The following is a 17,247-nucleotide window of genomic DNA, read 5'->3' as shown; positions in this document are numbered from 1 at the left end:
TGGCCTAATTAATTTCTCATCAAATGCAGAATTCTACCCATTCATGTTCCTGCTAGTTTTCCGGTTATAAGTATTATCATATGATATTTCTATCCTTTTTTATTAAATTATTAAATAATTTCAGAAAAAGAGCACCTACAAGAAGCACAAACTCATAGTGACATAGAAAAAAGTCTTCCTTTTCTGAGGGTGAGGAACCCCTGAAATGAGCTGCAGCCAGATGGTAAAAAGAATGTTGATACATACTGAGAAACAGTGGTTCAAAGATAACTAGGAGCCAGTGGGATTTTGGTCATGGTATTCTTTGAGCATGCAGCCTACAATGTGTTCCCAGCCCTAATCTCTCCATGTCTACTGGCAACCAAGTGTAGGGGAAGAGTGGCTGCAGCTGGGACTTTCCAAAGTAACTGCAAGTCTTCAAAGGAATGTTCTTCTTTTAGATAGTTTTGTTTTTTTTTTTCTCTCAGAAGCAGAAGAGTAGGATTCCTTGGGGCTCATAGTGAGGAGATGATAAAAGTGAGGCTGAAGGCCTTCAGCCCCAGCAGATCATTAATAGCCTGTTAAACACTCTACTGCAAAGTCAGCACTGCTGCTCCTCACAGAGCACAGAATCTGCAAAAATGCAGGGCCTTTTATGTAGCAGCCCCCAAATGACTCGCCAGGTGCTTCAAAGGCAAGCAGAGTCTCCCCTGGTTTGGACAGAATGCCAAAGTAGAGGAGTAGGAGGGAAGAGGTACAGCAAAGGATGTGGTCACCTGGTAACTGTTCACCCACTGCACATCTGGTGTTTCTGTTCTGAAAAATAAGAGGTGGTATCATGGAAAGGCAGATGCTACTGATTCACCTGCTGCAGATAAGAGTGGGAGGCATTATTTCATGAGGGACTAACAGATGGACCATTTGATGAACAATCTTTCTGATTTTGATATAAGTGGATTCCTTGAAGGAAATCAAAACCTTTATTTTCCTCCTAGATCAAGAGAAATATGCATTCTCCTAGGTCCTTAATTTAATTTGTTCTTTGACTCCTGTTTGAGCTCTGGAATCTATGTGTAACAAGGTGAAACTCACCTACCTCTGCTCCTGGGGAACTAGAGGCTGCCTTAGTGATATCCATGGAAGCGGCAAACATTTGCTTTTTGGGGCATATTATACACGCATATGTTGTTGTATCCCACTGTCTCTTTCCAATCTCCATCAAAGTGAGAGACAATGTCTCTTAAGAGAAACACTGACCTTATCTCAGCAAATCCTGGGTGTCCTGGTATTGCTGTTGTGGTGAGTTGACCTTGGCTGGCTGCCAGGCACCCACCCTGTTGCTGTCTCACCTCCTGTACAGGGCAAGAAAGAAAATAAGGTAAGTAAGACCACAGGTAGAGATAAAGACATGGAGATCACTTACCAACTGCTGTCACAGGCAAAAAAAGAATTGACTTGGAAAAATTATTTATTATATTAACAATTAAAATAGAGTTGCAAGGTGTGAAACGAAGACTAAGCAAAAAACTAAAATAGCTTTCCCCCACTGCTTCTTTACAGTCTCAGCTTCACTTCTCCCTTCCCAATTCCTCTACCTCCTCCATCCCATTTCCCCACTGAGCAGCACATTGAGAGGAGAATGGGGGTCACAGTCCATTACACTTCCTCTCTGCCATTTCTTCCATCTCACACTTTTTCCTGTTCCTGCATGGCTCTTTGCCCAGGGCTGCTGTCCCTCAGGAGAAACCTGCTCCAGCTTCTTCCAGGGCCCTTCTCCTGCAAGGGCTCTCCATGGATGCAGCTTCCTTTGGGCCATGTCCACCTGTGCCAGTGTGGAATGTGAATATCTGCTCCACCGTGGTCCTCTCCACAAGCTGCTGGGAAATTCCTTCTGGAATTCCCCACGGTCTTCTCCAGGCTCTGTAGGGAACACCTGCTCCCTCTCAGCCTCACACTTCTTCCCTCACTCCACACTGCAGAGCAGTGAATGAATGCTGAAATTGAGAATAAAGGGTTTCCATTAAAGAACACTTGAACTCCATTTCTCCACAAATAATAAGAGTAATTTACTCTTCAAGGTTAGTGCTTCTGCAATGGAAACTTATAAAAAAAATAGCTGAAGAAAGAAAAAAGATTTCTACAAGTGGTGTTACCCAAGCTGACTGGGTAAGCATATATATGAGACCACTTCAGGAATAGCTTCAGAAGTGTGGTGCAGACAGCCTGAGGTGGACACAAATGCTGCAGCATCCCCCGGGCACCTGGCAGAAAAGATGCCCTCGTGCACAGCTGCAGAGGAGATGGGCTAGGTTGGGCCAGATTTTCTGCTGTTGTGACTTTATGGAAGTCAGCAGTGTTTTGTCACAGTTAATTCAGCACATAGACTTAAATGTTTGTTACACAGGTGAAAAATGCATGCAGTTTGGATATTCAACATTAACCTGATGTGCTGAGGGGTTGTTATGTGCAGAGATATGTAAAGGTGACGAATGCTTCAGGTCTTTTTGTTCCTGTATAGAGTACAATACACTTTTTTGAGTTTTTAGTGTGGCTTGGAAAGGTCACATAGGTTCTTAGAAGTCCATTTATACTGCACATACACCCTTTAAATTAAGACATATATGCAAGTATCCTCAAAGACACAGCAAAACTTAAAGCTGTTTTTACAGAGCCAAAAACTATGTTCTTCCTTTATCAGAAAGAGGATTTTCTTTTCCAACCTACTTTTTTTTCTCTAGTAGATTTTCAGTAATAAAGGCAAAAATGAAATCTCTTCTTTACTTGCACATTTTCTAGAAGCCTACATCCTAAAAATATTGGAGACTTGGATGTGCCAATTATTAAGATAATGCTATCATTTTCCTGCAGGCAGTACCTAACCAATATTATATTGTATCTTTGTAAAACAATTGAAATAAAAATTATAGGTCTTTTCTGACATCCTTTGCATTTCTTGCACTATCTCCACTATTTTTTCAAACAAAATGTTCATTCTTCTGCAAATGTTTAAGACCAGATCTGCTGTAATCTTTTGCTCCTCTTAGGCCTTGTCGAAAGATAGGTAAAAACAACATTCCAACTTTGCCTTTCTCAAATGTTAAGGAAATATTGTTTTCCTTATGTCTACAAGGAATCTAGGATGTCATTATTCTGTAGATGGCAAATGCAGGAGGACACCAAACCCATTTAAAGTTTTGAAAAAGGTCAATTTAAAGTGGAAAACTTGGCAACCTAATATTTGTTATGAGAATGTGACTGAAGTGGATGTGAGAGTTAAGGCAGAATTTTTTCTTCATTCTTTATCTTATTATTCAAAGTCTGAGTGTGATCTGAGGGACTCTTAGTGGGAAATCTCCACCTGAGCAGGAGAATTTGAAACTTTGCACCCCAGAGCCCTGCTATTCCCTTCTATTTCGAACATCAGCAGTTTCCAAGTGACAGGGTGATTGTGCGGTGTGGCTTCTCTAGCAGCTAAAAAACCATAAACTCATCCACCCATATATTTAGGAATTCCTCGGTTTCTTTATGAGTGTTGTAGCCACGTACCTTCACAGAGGTAGACAAAGAGGAGGTCTTAATTTCCTGTTGGAATCAGACTGTGACTGACAGCTAGTCAGCTGCCAAGACTTAGCATTTAAGTAAGTTATTGGGAACTCTTTATTTCTACCTGAGGGTTTCTACTGGAGAAAGTCCATGTCACTTAGCCCAAGCTGCAGGGAGAACGTGTCACTGTGGATTATAATTGCTGATAAAAGTTCAGTCTGGATGCCACAGTTCACATACATTTTTTATGGATTTTTAATTAGTGCAATTCCGGTCTCCTGCAGGTTCCAGCTGTGGGACTGAAGAGCAGACCACCCCCAGGGCATCTGCACCTTCCAAGGATGCTCCCAAGGGGAGCAGCAAAAGCGCGACGCAGGTATCGAGCAGCACAGCGACACCACGCAGGAGCTTACTGCCAGCACCAAAAACTGCCACAGCACCCGCTGGTAAGTGCTCCGAACTTCAAACACCACCTGCCTTAGGCCAAGGAATGCAGAAACCTTGCTGTGATGCTGTTTACTGCTTGCTTTTAATTAGTTTTCATGCCATCCTTGGGCCCATTGCCGGTGTGCTGATTTGGACTTCATTTACTGTAGACTCTTTTGAAGGTGGTCAACAATACAGCTATAATCTCATTTTGTGAGTTATGTGTAGAATTGAAGGCATTTACTGTCCCTAACTACACATGCCAGAGATTTAGGGATATGTTGTTGGTTCTCAACAAGCAGCTTTTTGAAAACATTGCATTGCTTTAGAGACCAAAGCATTCCATCGAGCAGATAATTCATTGCTAGGTATGTTTGCAGTGATGAGGATATTGGCCTCTAGGTTTAAGTAATCTTTGGTTTTTTTATGCAGAGAGGCAGAAGGAGGCAAGCAAACAAAGCAAAAAAATCTTAGTCTTGTTTCCAGATTGTTTCCTTGCCTAACTCTCCTTCTGCTCAATTCATTTATTTCTCAAATGACCAGTTCCACCAAGTTCAGGTTAGATCTAACACTTTATATTCCAAAATGAATAATTTTATCCAGGCTGGTTCTTACTCAATACTGTTTCATCTCTATGTAAGTTCCATTGGGTTTGATAACACATTGCAAGTGGAGCTGGGAAGGAAAAGTCGGTGCAAAATATGAGACAAAGACTTTATGCATTGCTAGTCCTTGTCACCTGGTTTCAAGGCAGATTAACCTGTTGTAGTGGTTTGACCTTGGCTGGACTCCAGGTACTCACCAAACCAAATACAATAAAAGGCCCATGGGTCAAGGTAAGGAGGAGGGGATAACTCAGCAATTACCATGTCATAAACTTGCCTGATTTATTCTGGAAGGAAACTAAACATGGAAGTAGGGTTACCTGACTGTGTTATGCAAACAGTCAGACACAGTTCCTGAACAGGGGCAGCTGACAAGTTTAGGAAGTTGTTATTATACACAACAGACAGAAGCAAAAGAAACTATGATAGTCCAATGTTCTGGTTTAATTTTTCATGAGCCAAGAGAGCAGCAATTCATTTTTTAATTTTTTTTCAATTAAAAGAGTGTCACGGTCCCTCAAAATGCTAAGTATTTGATAGGAGCAAAGGTTGAAATAAATTAAAGAATCTATGAAGTTAAAGTTTTTTAAGCAGCTCTAATCTTGCCTCTCTTGCAGTGGCATATGAACACTGGGTGTAGATCCCAATGTGATAGAGATACTTACAGAATGTAAATTTTTCTGTTTAGGTATCCTTTGGACAGTGATTTCTATAGGCTTGATATTGCATATATATTTAGCATCTGACCAATCTCCTGTGTAAGACATTGCAGTTACTAAACTGAAGTGCTTAGAGCACTTACAGCTGAGGAGCACAGGCACTACATGTATTGTACACAGCATATTTTATGTAAGGAAGGAGGAAAGTATTTTACAAAGAAAATGGCAGTAATTTAAATATAAATAATATTTCTGAAACAGTACAATATCAGGTAATGTAAAAATTATTACCTTTGTATTTCAGATATGTGCATGATTTTATCTATGTATGAATAGTAAATTAATTCACAAATGAAAATATCTACCTATATTAATGAATCAAAAATAGCCATCAAAAATCACATGAAAATGTTCATGTGTTAGCTATTTCCTGAGAAAACCACATGAACTGTAAATTTTCACTTAAAAATATAAAGACACAACTGCTCAAGAGCCGTTACATTCCTGATATTTCACTAAAAGTGCTTGTGAAATAAATTGGACTGCAGGGAATAAAAAAATATTTAATTAATGAAAATTGACTTCTTTAGCTTCTGCTGTGCAGCAGATGATGCTGTGCTTCAGATGATCAGAAAAGAATTCTGGCATGGGACAATAGCAGTGGAAGATCGTTGTCATGCAAATTGTTTTGCAGGCATGAACTGATGGCCTTTCAACTGCTCTGTGAAAAGAGTGCACTTAATTAGGTTTCAGTGTATTGCACAGCCCTTTTTATATTTACATGTCTGTCAATTAATAGAAAAGGGAAAAGAAAGCACATACTTGACTAGAGAATGAGAAATCTTTTAATTTCACTTAAATATATTAGCTACTTCTGGAAGTGCAGTGATAACCTAAGTAAAACTTACATTCTATATTGCTTCATATTTTGTTTAATGATAGGTGAAAGCAGCTCTCCGTCAGGAACTCTGCAACTATAATCTAGCTCTGAAATTCATGTAAGCTTCCTCTTTTCACAGATATTGGTTAAAATACATAGTACTTGAACATACATATATTAATTTTCTGGTTTAAATTTCCCTTAAAATGGGGGAATATCTGCAAAAGGCAATGTTCAGAGACTCAGTTCTGTCCACCAGGCTGGATCTGCCACCCAACTGTCTATGAAATCAGAGAGCTGTGGGATTTTATTTTTTTCTGTGCCCTGTTATGGAATTTGAGGAGTGTGTGTTATGAGATTCTTATTTCTGCTTGGTTGTTATTTAATAACTGTTGACATGCATAAGAAATATCCTAATTTGGGTGCAATGACAGTGGCAATAAGGTATTCATTTGAGCAGCTTGTTCCTACTTGGCTCCCTAAATTAAAGACAATCAAAAGCATTGTTCAAAACATTCACCCAGTCAATTCCTGTGCTTCTACAAGTACCAGTAAATCATATATAACAGGACAGGCTGTTAAATGCAATCAGTCAAGATGAAAAATAGGAGGCCAGCGTTATCTCAGCTCTCACCAGCAATCTTATAGTGTAAAATGTGGGGTTTTCTATCAGATTCTGCAAAATCCAGGCAGCAGAATGTCAGCAGGAGGGAGAGGGATGAGCTGAGGTCACCTGAGGGGGGAAGAGTGAGCACTGCACTCTTGCAGGGATGAAGGGAGAAGAGTCTGCTGCTGCTTTGTTCCCCCTTGCAAACACGTTTCCTTCCAAGCTGAATAGCAGTGGGTCACATTCATATTGTTCCTGTACTGAACACTGGGATATGCAGCACTACCCTGCAGGTGAAAATGGGAGCTCATCTGCAAGCTTTGTTGCCTTTCTTCTGGGAACCACTCTGAAACATGCCATAGGAGAGCTGGATGAGGAAGTGTCTTGGTTTGAAATTTCAACCTTAAACAGGAGGAGGCAATAAAATGCCATAGGATCCATGCAAAATGGCAGAAAGAGGAGTAGTTGTTTTAACTCTTCAACTTAACTTTGGATGTTCTGAATTACCCTGAGATTTTCTATTCAGTCCAAAGAATGATTCATTGTATCAAGTTTATTTTTTCCTTTATTTTTTGAAGAACTAGCTAAAGAGACTTTGCTATATTAATACAAGAACAAGGCAACCGTTTTCAGACAAGACAATTAAATAGTTGTTATCCTTTTTTCTTATCAGATTGACATTACATTTGAAACAAACACAAAGGGAAAATTAGCAGTTTATACTTCAAGAAATACATAGTCTTTCTTCCACATCTACTTCTTTATTCAGTTGTTCAGTGTCTCATAGATCACAGGAAGTAGAGGGTCTCTAGAGAAAATTAGACTCCTCTCATTCTACAGAATCCATCATATTTCCAGCTTTGTTCATTTTGTCTCAAACAATGCATGCAGGGATGTGTCATTACTCACCAAGGACATGACTAGTCGTGGGTATCAGGGGGAAAGGCAGAAGAAAGCTCAAAGGAGCTCCCTGTGTCTGTGAGTGACTGAAGATATTTCCTTGGGTTTGGTTTTTTTTTGGTTTGTTTTTTTTTTTAACTTGCAAACTGCATTAGTTAACTTATAAAATACTCCTGAAAACAGTTGGAATCCATCTGAATGCAGTTAGTCCCATTGAATTGTTAATGATGTCTACTGCGTGCTAGGATTTGTTTTCGAATAAATACTCAGTGTACAATTTGTTAACTTGCTTTCAGTCAAGTACAAAAGCAAATTGAAGCTTATCCCAGTGTACTGGCTTTTGAAGACTCAAAAATGTACAGGCAAATGCAAGTGCTGATTCTGCAGTGCTTGAGGAGATGTCTTGGACAAGGTATCTTTTGCTCTGGTTCCTAGGCTAGCATTCAGCACAGCTGGAGGAATGGAAAAGTGGCTTTGTTTGTCTGCTATTTTTCTGTGTGATTTCTGGAATGTTTTGCCTTGTGTTTCTAATTATTTTTGTATTTGCTCCTTCTGTTTCATTTGGAGCAGGTTGTGTATGTTAATTAGGAAATGTAAATACCTTTACAGAACTGTGTGTTTAGAGGCCTTTTTCAAAAGAAAATGTTTTTAAGCACACTAGCAGAAACGACAAACAAATATTTCTGCTCATTGTTCTCTTACAGCCTGAAATATCCATTTATTTACACAAGTATATCTTTTAAAAGAGGGAAAATGTTGAGAGATTTATAACCTTAAATGGAATGTAGATTCACATAAAAATTAGTACTTTGTGGCTTTGATTACTGGCTACCAGAAACAAAATTTCTCATTGCATGAGCTCTGTCAGTGGTAGGAGGTGGCTTGGAAAGTGTTCCAGAAAGTCTGGAAGTTAGTGTAGTTCCTGAGATACCAGGAGCTTTTTGCTGGGAAGCTCAGTGCTAAAAGCCCTGATTATGCAGGAATAAGGCTAATGCACAGGCATTTAACACAGAGTTAACTGGAATTCCATATTTCCAGTCTGTGGGCAATAACATTAAGAATTTGAATAAATTTTGTTCCAGATCAGATTTACTATACATTATAAAAGATGAATTTAGAAGAAAATGAAAAAAGTGTGCAAGTTCAAGAAATATACCCTTATGGTGCTTAATTTCCTTTTGTAATTTCATGTAATTTTTATTATTTTATGATTGCACATATAACATCTTTTGACATTTCAAAATATATATGACTGAATATGATTTGAGGTTTTACATGTGTTCAGGCCTGTAATAACAACTGAATAATGTTTGTCTTGTTTCCTGAATTACCCTGGAGCATCAGAAGTGTTTTGTGCATTTTAGTCTTTGATTTAATTTTCATACACTTCAAGCTAGAAAGGATCAAACTTTATAACCTCCTGCTGCACCATACCCTGTGCTACTGCACATTATGCTGATTACTACACCAGTGCTCTCCCTCAGATATTTTAAACTTGAAATTCTATATTTCTGTGAAATGACAAAATCTGGGCCCAAACACTTGTAATCTAAAGATTTATTTTCCCTGCAGGAAATCAACATGCTTTCTGAATGTTTCTCTTTGAACCAACTAACAGCTGTTGTTTCAAAAGACAAGAACAAGCCCCATTTTTAGAAAAGCATTCAGCTTGAGCTCTTATATGAGGTCTGATGCCAGGGATGGCTCTTTCCCTAAAATTTCCCTGTGGGTGATGAGCTTAGCGAAACGATAACAGTTTGTTCCCGCAGACCGTCCTTCCTTTTGCCTGCTGTGTGCTTTCTAAATCCCTCTCCTCTAAGGAGGGCCACAGAGAGGCCAGCAGGGCCCTCCTACTTTTGAAGGAGAAGTTGAATAATAGCTAGCTCCATGTGTCCCTGTCCCTGTCCCCTTCCCAGCCAGGCTGTGCTGGGCACTGGCTCTTCCCTCGCGCCACAACCCATCCTCCCTTGCCCGCTTGCTGCACCACTGCCTCACCAGACCTCAGGAGCTCTCCTAGTCTTTAAACAAGGGCACTGATCTTCCTTGTCATTAGTCCTGCTTATCTTTCCTTGCCCAGATATCTGTTTGCACCTTCTTTCTGCTGGTCTTCTACTTTCCGGAGCCAACGTCCCCCATGCAGCTGCACCTACTGGGCAGTGCCTGTACATGGCTCCCACTGCTCTGCACAGACCCTGCCTTGCCCTCTGCAAAATCCTGGGCTTCTTTGCTCCATTTTCTCTCAACCAAGCTCTAATTGGGGAATTGATTCTTGTTTTGTGCTTAAGGTCAAGGGACTGAGCGTATTCCCCAGGTGATCCTCATTGAAAACATCTCAAAATCAAAAGCAGTTAATTATTTATATGCCTAAGGAAAGCATAAGGAGAGCACACACTTTTCTCTGCTGTTGCCTGTGTTTGGCATCTGGCATAGCAATATTTATGGAAGAACTCAGTATATGGCCCATTTGTGCATTATATTTTTGTTTTGAAAGCCCCAGAAAAGCCAAAGCCTTATTACCGTGAAAAAGTGATGTTTGAATCTATAACTATATAAACTATGTCTTATAAAGCAAGCCCTGGTTTTGTCTCACAGCCGTCATCTAAGGTTGGTCCTTAGTAATGAAAAGGAACCGTAAACTTATTTTATGTCCTACCCTGTAGTAAACTACAGTGTAATAGGGGGCAGGCATGGGCAATTTCTATCTTTAGTCACCTCACTGTGACAAGTATTAATCACAAATGAGAATCACATCCTCAACATGTTGTATTTAGGAACAGCAGAGAAAATGGAGATGGACAAAAGTAAAGGTATGAGCAAGTGTTCAGTCTTTACAAGCCCCTGACAGCTGATGACGTGATTTGCCTATGAACAGTGGAAGAGAGTCAAAGAGGGTCTTAGAACTTGTCCCATCTTTTCTCCCAGAAACAGTTGGACATGCAGGTGCATGTGCTCCTTCCAGAAGCACTCTGCAAGCAAATGCTGAGAGACAGTGCTAGGAATTACACAGCTCAGCTTCTGGTGCATGGCAAATGCTGTGTCTGCAGCTCTCTGCATGCAAGTCCTGATGCAGGCAGAAGTGGAAGGGTGAAAGATGCATCAGAAATGAACCTATATATACTGCAGCTGTGACTAGGTGTGGCTTTGGAGGGAGCAGAAAACTAGTAAAGCAGTAAGTGTCCCTCAAGATTATGATCCCCATATAAAATTATAATTTTTCTCCACTGTTGAAAGAGCCAGGTCACAATTTGTATTAAGAAAAATGGAAGATACTGTTAGCTTTCGGACTGCCACTGTCATTAGGCACCACCAAGAAAATCTGAGTTTTTTTTTCCTGCTTCAGATACTTCAGATACTGTGGGACATTTTCCTATAAGATATCTGTGAGCATACTCATAAGAGAAGGGAAAGTCAATAAGGCAGACTTTGTTTTCCCTCTATAGCAAGTCATTTGCCTTAAATCTCTCTGTTTTTCCTGTGTATCCAGGTGCTGTGATACAGCCCTTCAGGCTAAAATACAACCCTCAACAAATACTAATGGTTAAAAAAAGGAAAGCAAACAGGAAAATACATTATTGTCCCAAGGGTTTGCTTTTTATTGCTCTTTCTCCTTACTTCTTTGATGAAAAATTTCTGGTTGAGATCCTGTGACTGTCACACCATGGTCAAAGGAGCAAGGCAAGACCTCATGTTACTGCACTCAGCATGGTCCCCACAGCTATTTTGATGGGAGCTGTGGGTGGGCAGGAGGAGCTGAGCTTGGGTGGCCACTCTGGTTTCAGAGGAAGTTGTGTCTCACAGGTGCAAAGGCAGTCTGTGACTGCAGAGCTCTGACAGCTGGCAGACCATCCCAAGGCCCTGAGCAGAGAGCGCCAGTGGTGAGACAAATAACAGACACAGAGTTGCCTCTCAGAAATATTCCATGCCCTGGTTCATCCCACGCTGGCACAGTCTTGTAGGTTTATGCCCCCAGTGTTCTTGCCCACCTCTGTCCCTGCCTGCCTTACTGCACAGACAGAGACCCATTCTCGTGTCCTGGCAGCCACGTCCAGCACAGCTCTGACACCTCCTGCCTGCCTCTGGTCCTGGCCTCTCTCTTCACTACATGAGCCATCTGGCCTCTCTCTTCGCTACGTGAGACCATCTTGGAAAGCTGGTCTCCAGAAAAGGCAGCTTCCTTACCTGTGGAAAAGGTGGCAGGGCAGGGACTTGCAGGCAATTCCAGTCATCTTTGCACAGTTCTATTCCGCTTCTCCTGCAGCCCAGAATGAGGTTGCACAGCAAGGTGAAGAGAAAGAACACAGCACTGAGAACAGATAGGATGGGTTAGCTGTGTAGCTATTTGTGCCTTAATGGCATTGTCATGGTGCAGACGACTGGAAAGCCAAGGGAGTGTGTAAGGTCTTCTTCTGTCCTCCTTCAGTGCTGTGCATGTCAGCTCAGCTGCACGTACACAGTCGTGCTTGCAGTCAGGTTGACATCCAACTCAGAAGTGTGTGTAGCATTATTCTGTGCAGAGCCCAGGACATGTATTGGTGAAATACATTTTGCCATTTTGATGTGTATCTTAGTGACACAGTTCTGCAGAGTTATGAGCAGAATAATAAACCAGGTGTCTCTACCTTTGATTTTTTTTTTCCTAAAACAGGTGTGAAGAAAGAAGTGCAAAAAGATCAGGATGCTAGCAGACCAGCTGTCTCATCCCCTAAGAAATCAGCAGTAACAGCCACAAAACTCCATTCACCAGGTATTTATGAACCTGAAAGCACTGTTTCAGGAAAGATTTAAACTTGTTGACTTTGCATCTCTTGTTAACACACTCAAATCTGAGACCTACTACTGTTAAGTGAAGATTGATTGTGTCCAAGGTTCATTAAGCTGGCTACAGCAGGTTTTATCATAGCAAGGCATGAGCTGAATAGCCTTTTGTTCTCTTTGTTATAAGCATGCAATCATCTCTCTCTCAAAGAGTTGATGCTATTACATGTTTAAGGGCACAGGAACATTTTTTTTATCATTACAATTTTCTTACGTAAGAAGAGGACAAATACATATAGCAAAATAAAAAACACCTCAGAGAATTGCCTGGAGTGATAATGTATTGCTCTCTTACTTTTATGCACTAAATTTCCTGGCCTATTTCTATGCATAACTGGAAAAGGGACTATCTATAGAAATAGCCTCCAAAGTGCTATTGGGACATTATCAAGTTATACCTCAATATTGAGCACAAACACATGGTTTTAACATTTCTGAAGAATACCTTTTTTATTTACTAAAACAAAGAGAACTTGTTTCTATTTATGTGTGCTGAGTGTACATTAATAAATGGATAAGGTGCCTAAAGGCTTTTGTGAGGCCGACCTTTGGTTGATCTAAATGCTTCTGAAATGAGTGTGCATGGTCCCGCTGATTTCATTGTGCTTGCAGTTTATCTTACCTGATTTTTAAGACTGCTTGAATACTTAAAATGTCTACTCTACAGCTATGTGATACTTAAGTTATAACTGTGGGGGATAGAAACCCATGTTGCTTCCTTTGGTGGCAAAACATAAATCATGTAGAACAGCTCTCCAGCTCCTATAACTTGCACCAAGAGTTTCTCCATTATTATTAAACTCAATCTCTATTCTTCTTTTTCTCAGCCAACAAAATCAATAAAATGGAAGGTTAAATTTAATCTTCCCGGGCACCAACAGGACACAAAATTCCTCTCCTTACAAAGATACTAGAGTAAAAAGATGAACTTAACACTGTCCTCTGAGTCATATAATTTACAGGCTATTTTGCACCTGGTGAGATCACAGAGAAATCCAAAGAATTTGTTGCAGAGCGTGCCAGACCAGAAGCTCACTGGTGTTTATAACGGTGGGAGTCCAGTTTAAGCATCAGCACTGATTGTGGCTGTAGCAGCGTGTTACAGCTCAGCTGATTTGCCTCCACTGGGATTACAAAGCAAAATGGAACACTGGAATATTTGTACAGAGTATTTGTTTTGTCTTAAGGAGGTCTGCATCTCCACGGGTGACTTGATAATTTTCAAGGCCTGAAGTTTTGGCATATCCAATTCATGAGGCCTCAAAGGTTTCTTCATTCTCATGAGAGGTTGAATAACTGACCTCCATCCATCAGACTGATTAAAAATTTGTTCAGCTTGCTTGTCTGCAATTAAGCCAATGTAAATTTGTTTATCACTCTAAGGATCAAGTAGGAAAATAAACCTCATCTTCATTTATTTGTTTTGAGTAGCCTTTGGCATTTTTTAATAATAAATCCAGCAAAAACAAAGCAATCATGACAATTTTTTCACCTACTTAACAATTTCAAAAAATACTCAAAACAACCTTTGAAGAGGACACACAGTGTAGCTGATGATAAGGGGCAGTCACAGACTTTCCTCCATCAGAATCACAAGCTCCTGCATCGTTTACACTTTTTGATGGGAGAGAAGGTGTCTCACAGGTAATTTCACCACAACTACATCCAGCCATGAAACAGGTTCCAAAACTTCTTAGTGCTGTTTCTAGATTGTATCTGCTTCTGTTACTGGCCTTCTCACATTCAGTTCCTTTTAATCAGTGCTGGTTTTTGACTGTCGGACACAAATTTTTTGAGCTTTGAATCTGAAGACTTGCAAGGGAGATTTGAGACGCAGTCTTGCAGGGATCTCAGTTTTATCCTTTGATGCACTCTTCCTGAGATCTGTGTATAGGACCAGATGTCCATAGATGCAAGTGCTCTCCTTCCACTCCATTTTAGAATGGAGCCAACTGCTTCTGGCATCTGTCACTCTACAGAATGCTTGATAACAATTGTCTCTAAGTAATTTGCTCACTTTCCTTACCAAAATTGGAAATTGGACAGTTAAAAGGCGAATTAATTGCATTCCCCAATTCTAAATCCTCATGGACAGTGTTAATTATGAGTATATACTTGTTATGTCTCCTTAGTTCAAACAGTCATGTAGATAAAAAAGACTTGGGAGTTTTGAAGCGGATCAAAGGGGTACAGTGATTTCAGCACACACTGGGTCTGCCCCTCTGGTCCCACCATCAGCAAAAAGGACATTGAGGATAAGGGCCAGCATCATTAATATATACCCTGTTTTGTGCAAAGCAACAGAAGAGAGACATCAATGGCAGAATAAGCTTAGTAAGCTGCCTTTCAGACCCAAATGAACCGAGAAATTCAGATTTATCCCTGAGGAGAATAGCAGCGTTTAATTTACAAGGACAGCTTATAATACTGACAAGGACAATACAGAGATGTACACTTCAAATCTTCCAATGAACAGGAAGGCTAGAAAGATGTAAGACTAAGCAACCTGATGGGTTTCTGTTTTAATTAAAAACTGAACTGATTTCAAGGGCTTTCCCCTATACTTCTCCCTAAGCCTTCTGTTGTAACATCTCTGTCCTGCTTAAACAACCCAAGATTTTTATACTAAAAAGAAAGATATTTATGGCTCTTGCTTTTAGTAGTTTCTTATTTTGTGATATTACCTACTGCACAGCTAAGAGCCCCTTGACATGAATGGAAGAGTCTGTATTTTCTTCTTACTGCGTAAAAAGGTTGACAGGCTTCAAGTGACATAAAAATGGATAGAGGGCAATAGCTATGCTGCTTGAGCTCTCTTAATGACAAAAACACCTTGTGCTGTATTATTTGGGTCTTCCAATGACATGGCATTAGTCATGATGCTGCAGAACATGGTATTCTTTGTCAGAAATGCAGGTCATGGACACAAAGAGTTTCAAAGGGATTTTTAACACTCGTGGCTCTTTGCAGCTGCACCACGAGATGCTTGGAGACATGAGAAAGCATCTCTGCTGAAGCTGGCACCCTGTAAGCTTAGCCTGGAGCCAGGATGTAGCTGAGCAAGATTGAAGATATGCTCTCAACAGCTCTACAGAAGCTGGGAATCTGAAAAAGTAGGAATAGGCTTCTGGGGTTTTGCCCTGGGGAAGCCATACTGTTCCCCTGCCTGATCTTGAAAAACTGCTCTTAGGATCTATTTGCAAACCCAGACCACCTTAACCCTTTTAGTCTTAAAGATCTAAAAGATCTAAAGCACATCTGACAAAATTACTTCTGAAATTTGTAATGCTCCACTTTACAAATTGGTTCAGATGCATACCATCAAAGGCATCTCTGTGGAGGGATTCTTTGGCTTTTTAGGAAAGGGATAGGTAGTATTCATGGCAGAAGACTGTCTCCTATTACATTGATTGCTGAAGACTGGTTGTATACATGGTTTCTCTATTGTTTTTAGGAAGTAGATACTACAAGACTATAAAACTACAAACTGTCCCCTTTTATCACATTCTTGCACACACAACCTTTTCTACTAACACAGAAATGTTCCAGGCCCACGTCCACCATCTCTAGTAACACATGGGATGAAGGTGTCTGACTCGTATTTTCTCCCTCTTTCTTACTGACTTTAGCCTCTAGGGTAAAAGCTGCAGGTTAATGGGAGGATGTGTTGAAGACTGGGGGTTCCTGGCCAGTATTCAGGAATGAACTAAAGACCATCAACTGAGGGGTAGCAAAAGGGTAGCAAGAAACACTGAGCAAAAAGAGTCACTAAGCTGTGCAAAGGTGATGCCCAGCTGGCCATAAATGTTTGCAGAGGAGAGTTCTCAGAAAGCAAAGAAGGTAAAGACAGAGCAGACTTTCCAAGCAGTGGCTTGAGCAGTTCAATATCACCAGAACACTGCCCCTTCCTGCTTCATCCTCATAACTGGGTATATCTACAAAAATGGATAGTTGACTCAAGCAGGATGTGAACTGAGGAAAAAAAGCTCACTTTTCTGAAGTGGCTAATCATGAGTAAGCTTCAGTTCTGGTGCCATTGATATGAATATGACACCATACCCTAAACACAAGCTACAAAAGATGTACAAAATATGTACTTTCACATCTTTGTACAGCATCAGGCTTGCTTCAAGCCAACTTGGAGCACATCAAATGAGCCAGAGTCCATCTGGGCCTATTTCTGCAGGCAAACCATGATTCTGGTGTGATCAATGATGCTGAGATAGCAGCCATGCAGAGCCAGTGATGTAACTCTTGTGCATTGTGTGGCACTTGGTGGCACTTCAGTGCATATCTGCAAAGTGCTGCAATTTTGGACACATTGTAAAGGTGAGAGCAAGGGGAATTCTCAAGGTAGACTGCAGTATTGTAGATAAAAAGTGATATCCCATAGCAAGCAATCCATGCTATATTTGCATTCAGGGAGGGACAACTCCAGCCCCACGTTGTCCTGTGTAGAGGAAAAATTAAATCTGCAAGGGCAAAGGAAAACTGGCACCTCTGTCAAGTCACCAGGCTGGGGGTTCATGTGAACAAAGATACCATGTGTAGAGTAGAAATGTCACCCGGCTGTTTTCCACATTATCAATAAGATAAAGTGAATCCTGACCTGGAAGTGCCCATTTCTCTCACTGCCATTCAAGAGAGATGCAGACCTCTGTTCTTGTAGATGTCTAGCAGAGGTGAGGTGCTTCCTTCCTCCAACAACCTCAGTTCTCAGTGATACACTCTTTGGACAGCTCTACTTAGCTTGTAGAAGACTTTCAGTCTCAGAGCCTGAGGTGAGATGACTGTTAAAGAGCTTTGAGCTTTGACCCCTAAAGAAACATATTT

The 17,247-nt window shown here is 40.6% G+C and overlaps 1 protein-coding gene across 13 annotated transcripts in view; it reads left to right on the top strand.

Moving 5' to 3' along the window:
* MTUS2 (microtubule associated scaffold protein 2) overlaps positions 1 to 17,247 on the top strand; it is a 265,387-nt gene that overhangs the window by 198,242 nt on the left and 49,898 nt on the right. For all 13 annotated transcript variants that reach the window (XM_064409103.1, XM_064409104.1, XM_064409111.1 and 10 more), the window contains 2 exons: positions 3,807 to 3,968; positions 12,245 to 12,343. In XM_064409103.1, the coding sequence (XP_064265173.1) occupies positions 3,807 to 3,968; positions 12,245 to 12,343 (261 nt within the window). The remainder of the gene's footprint in view (positions 1 to 3,806; positions 3,969 to 12,244; positions 12,344 to 17,247) is intronic.

The sequence above is a fragment of the Passer domesticus genome, chromosome 2 (assembly GCF_036417665.1).
Source record: "Passer domesticus isolate bPasDom1 chromosome 2, bPasDom1.hap1, whole genome shotgun sequence".
NCBI lineage: Eukaryota > Metazoa > Chordata > Aves > Passeriformes > Passeridae > Passer > Passer domesticus.
Note: the sequence above shows the minus strand (reverse complement) of the source record. Positions and strands in the feature narration are given on the sequence as shown.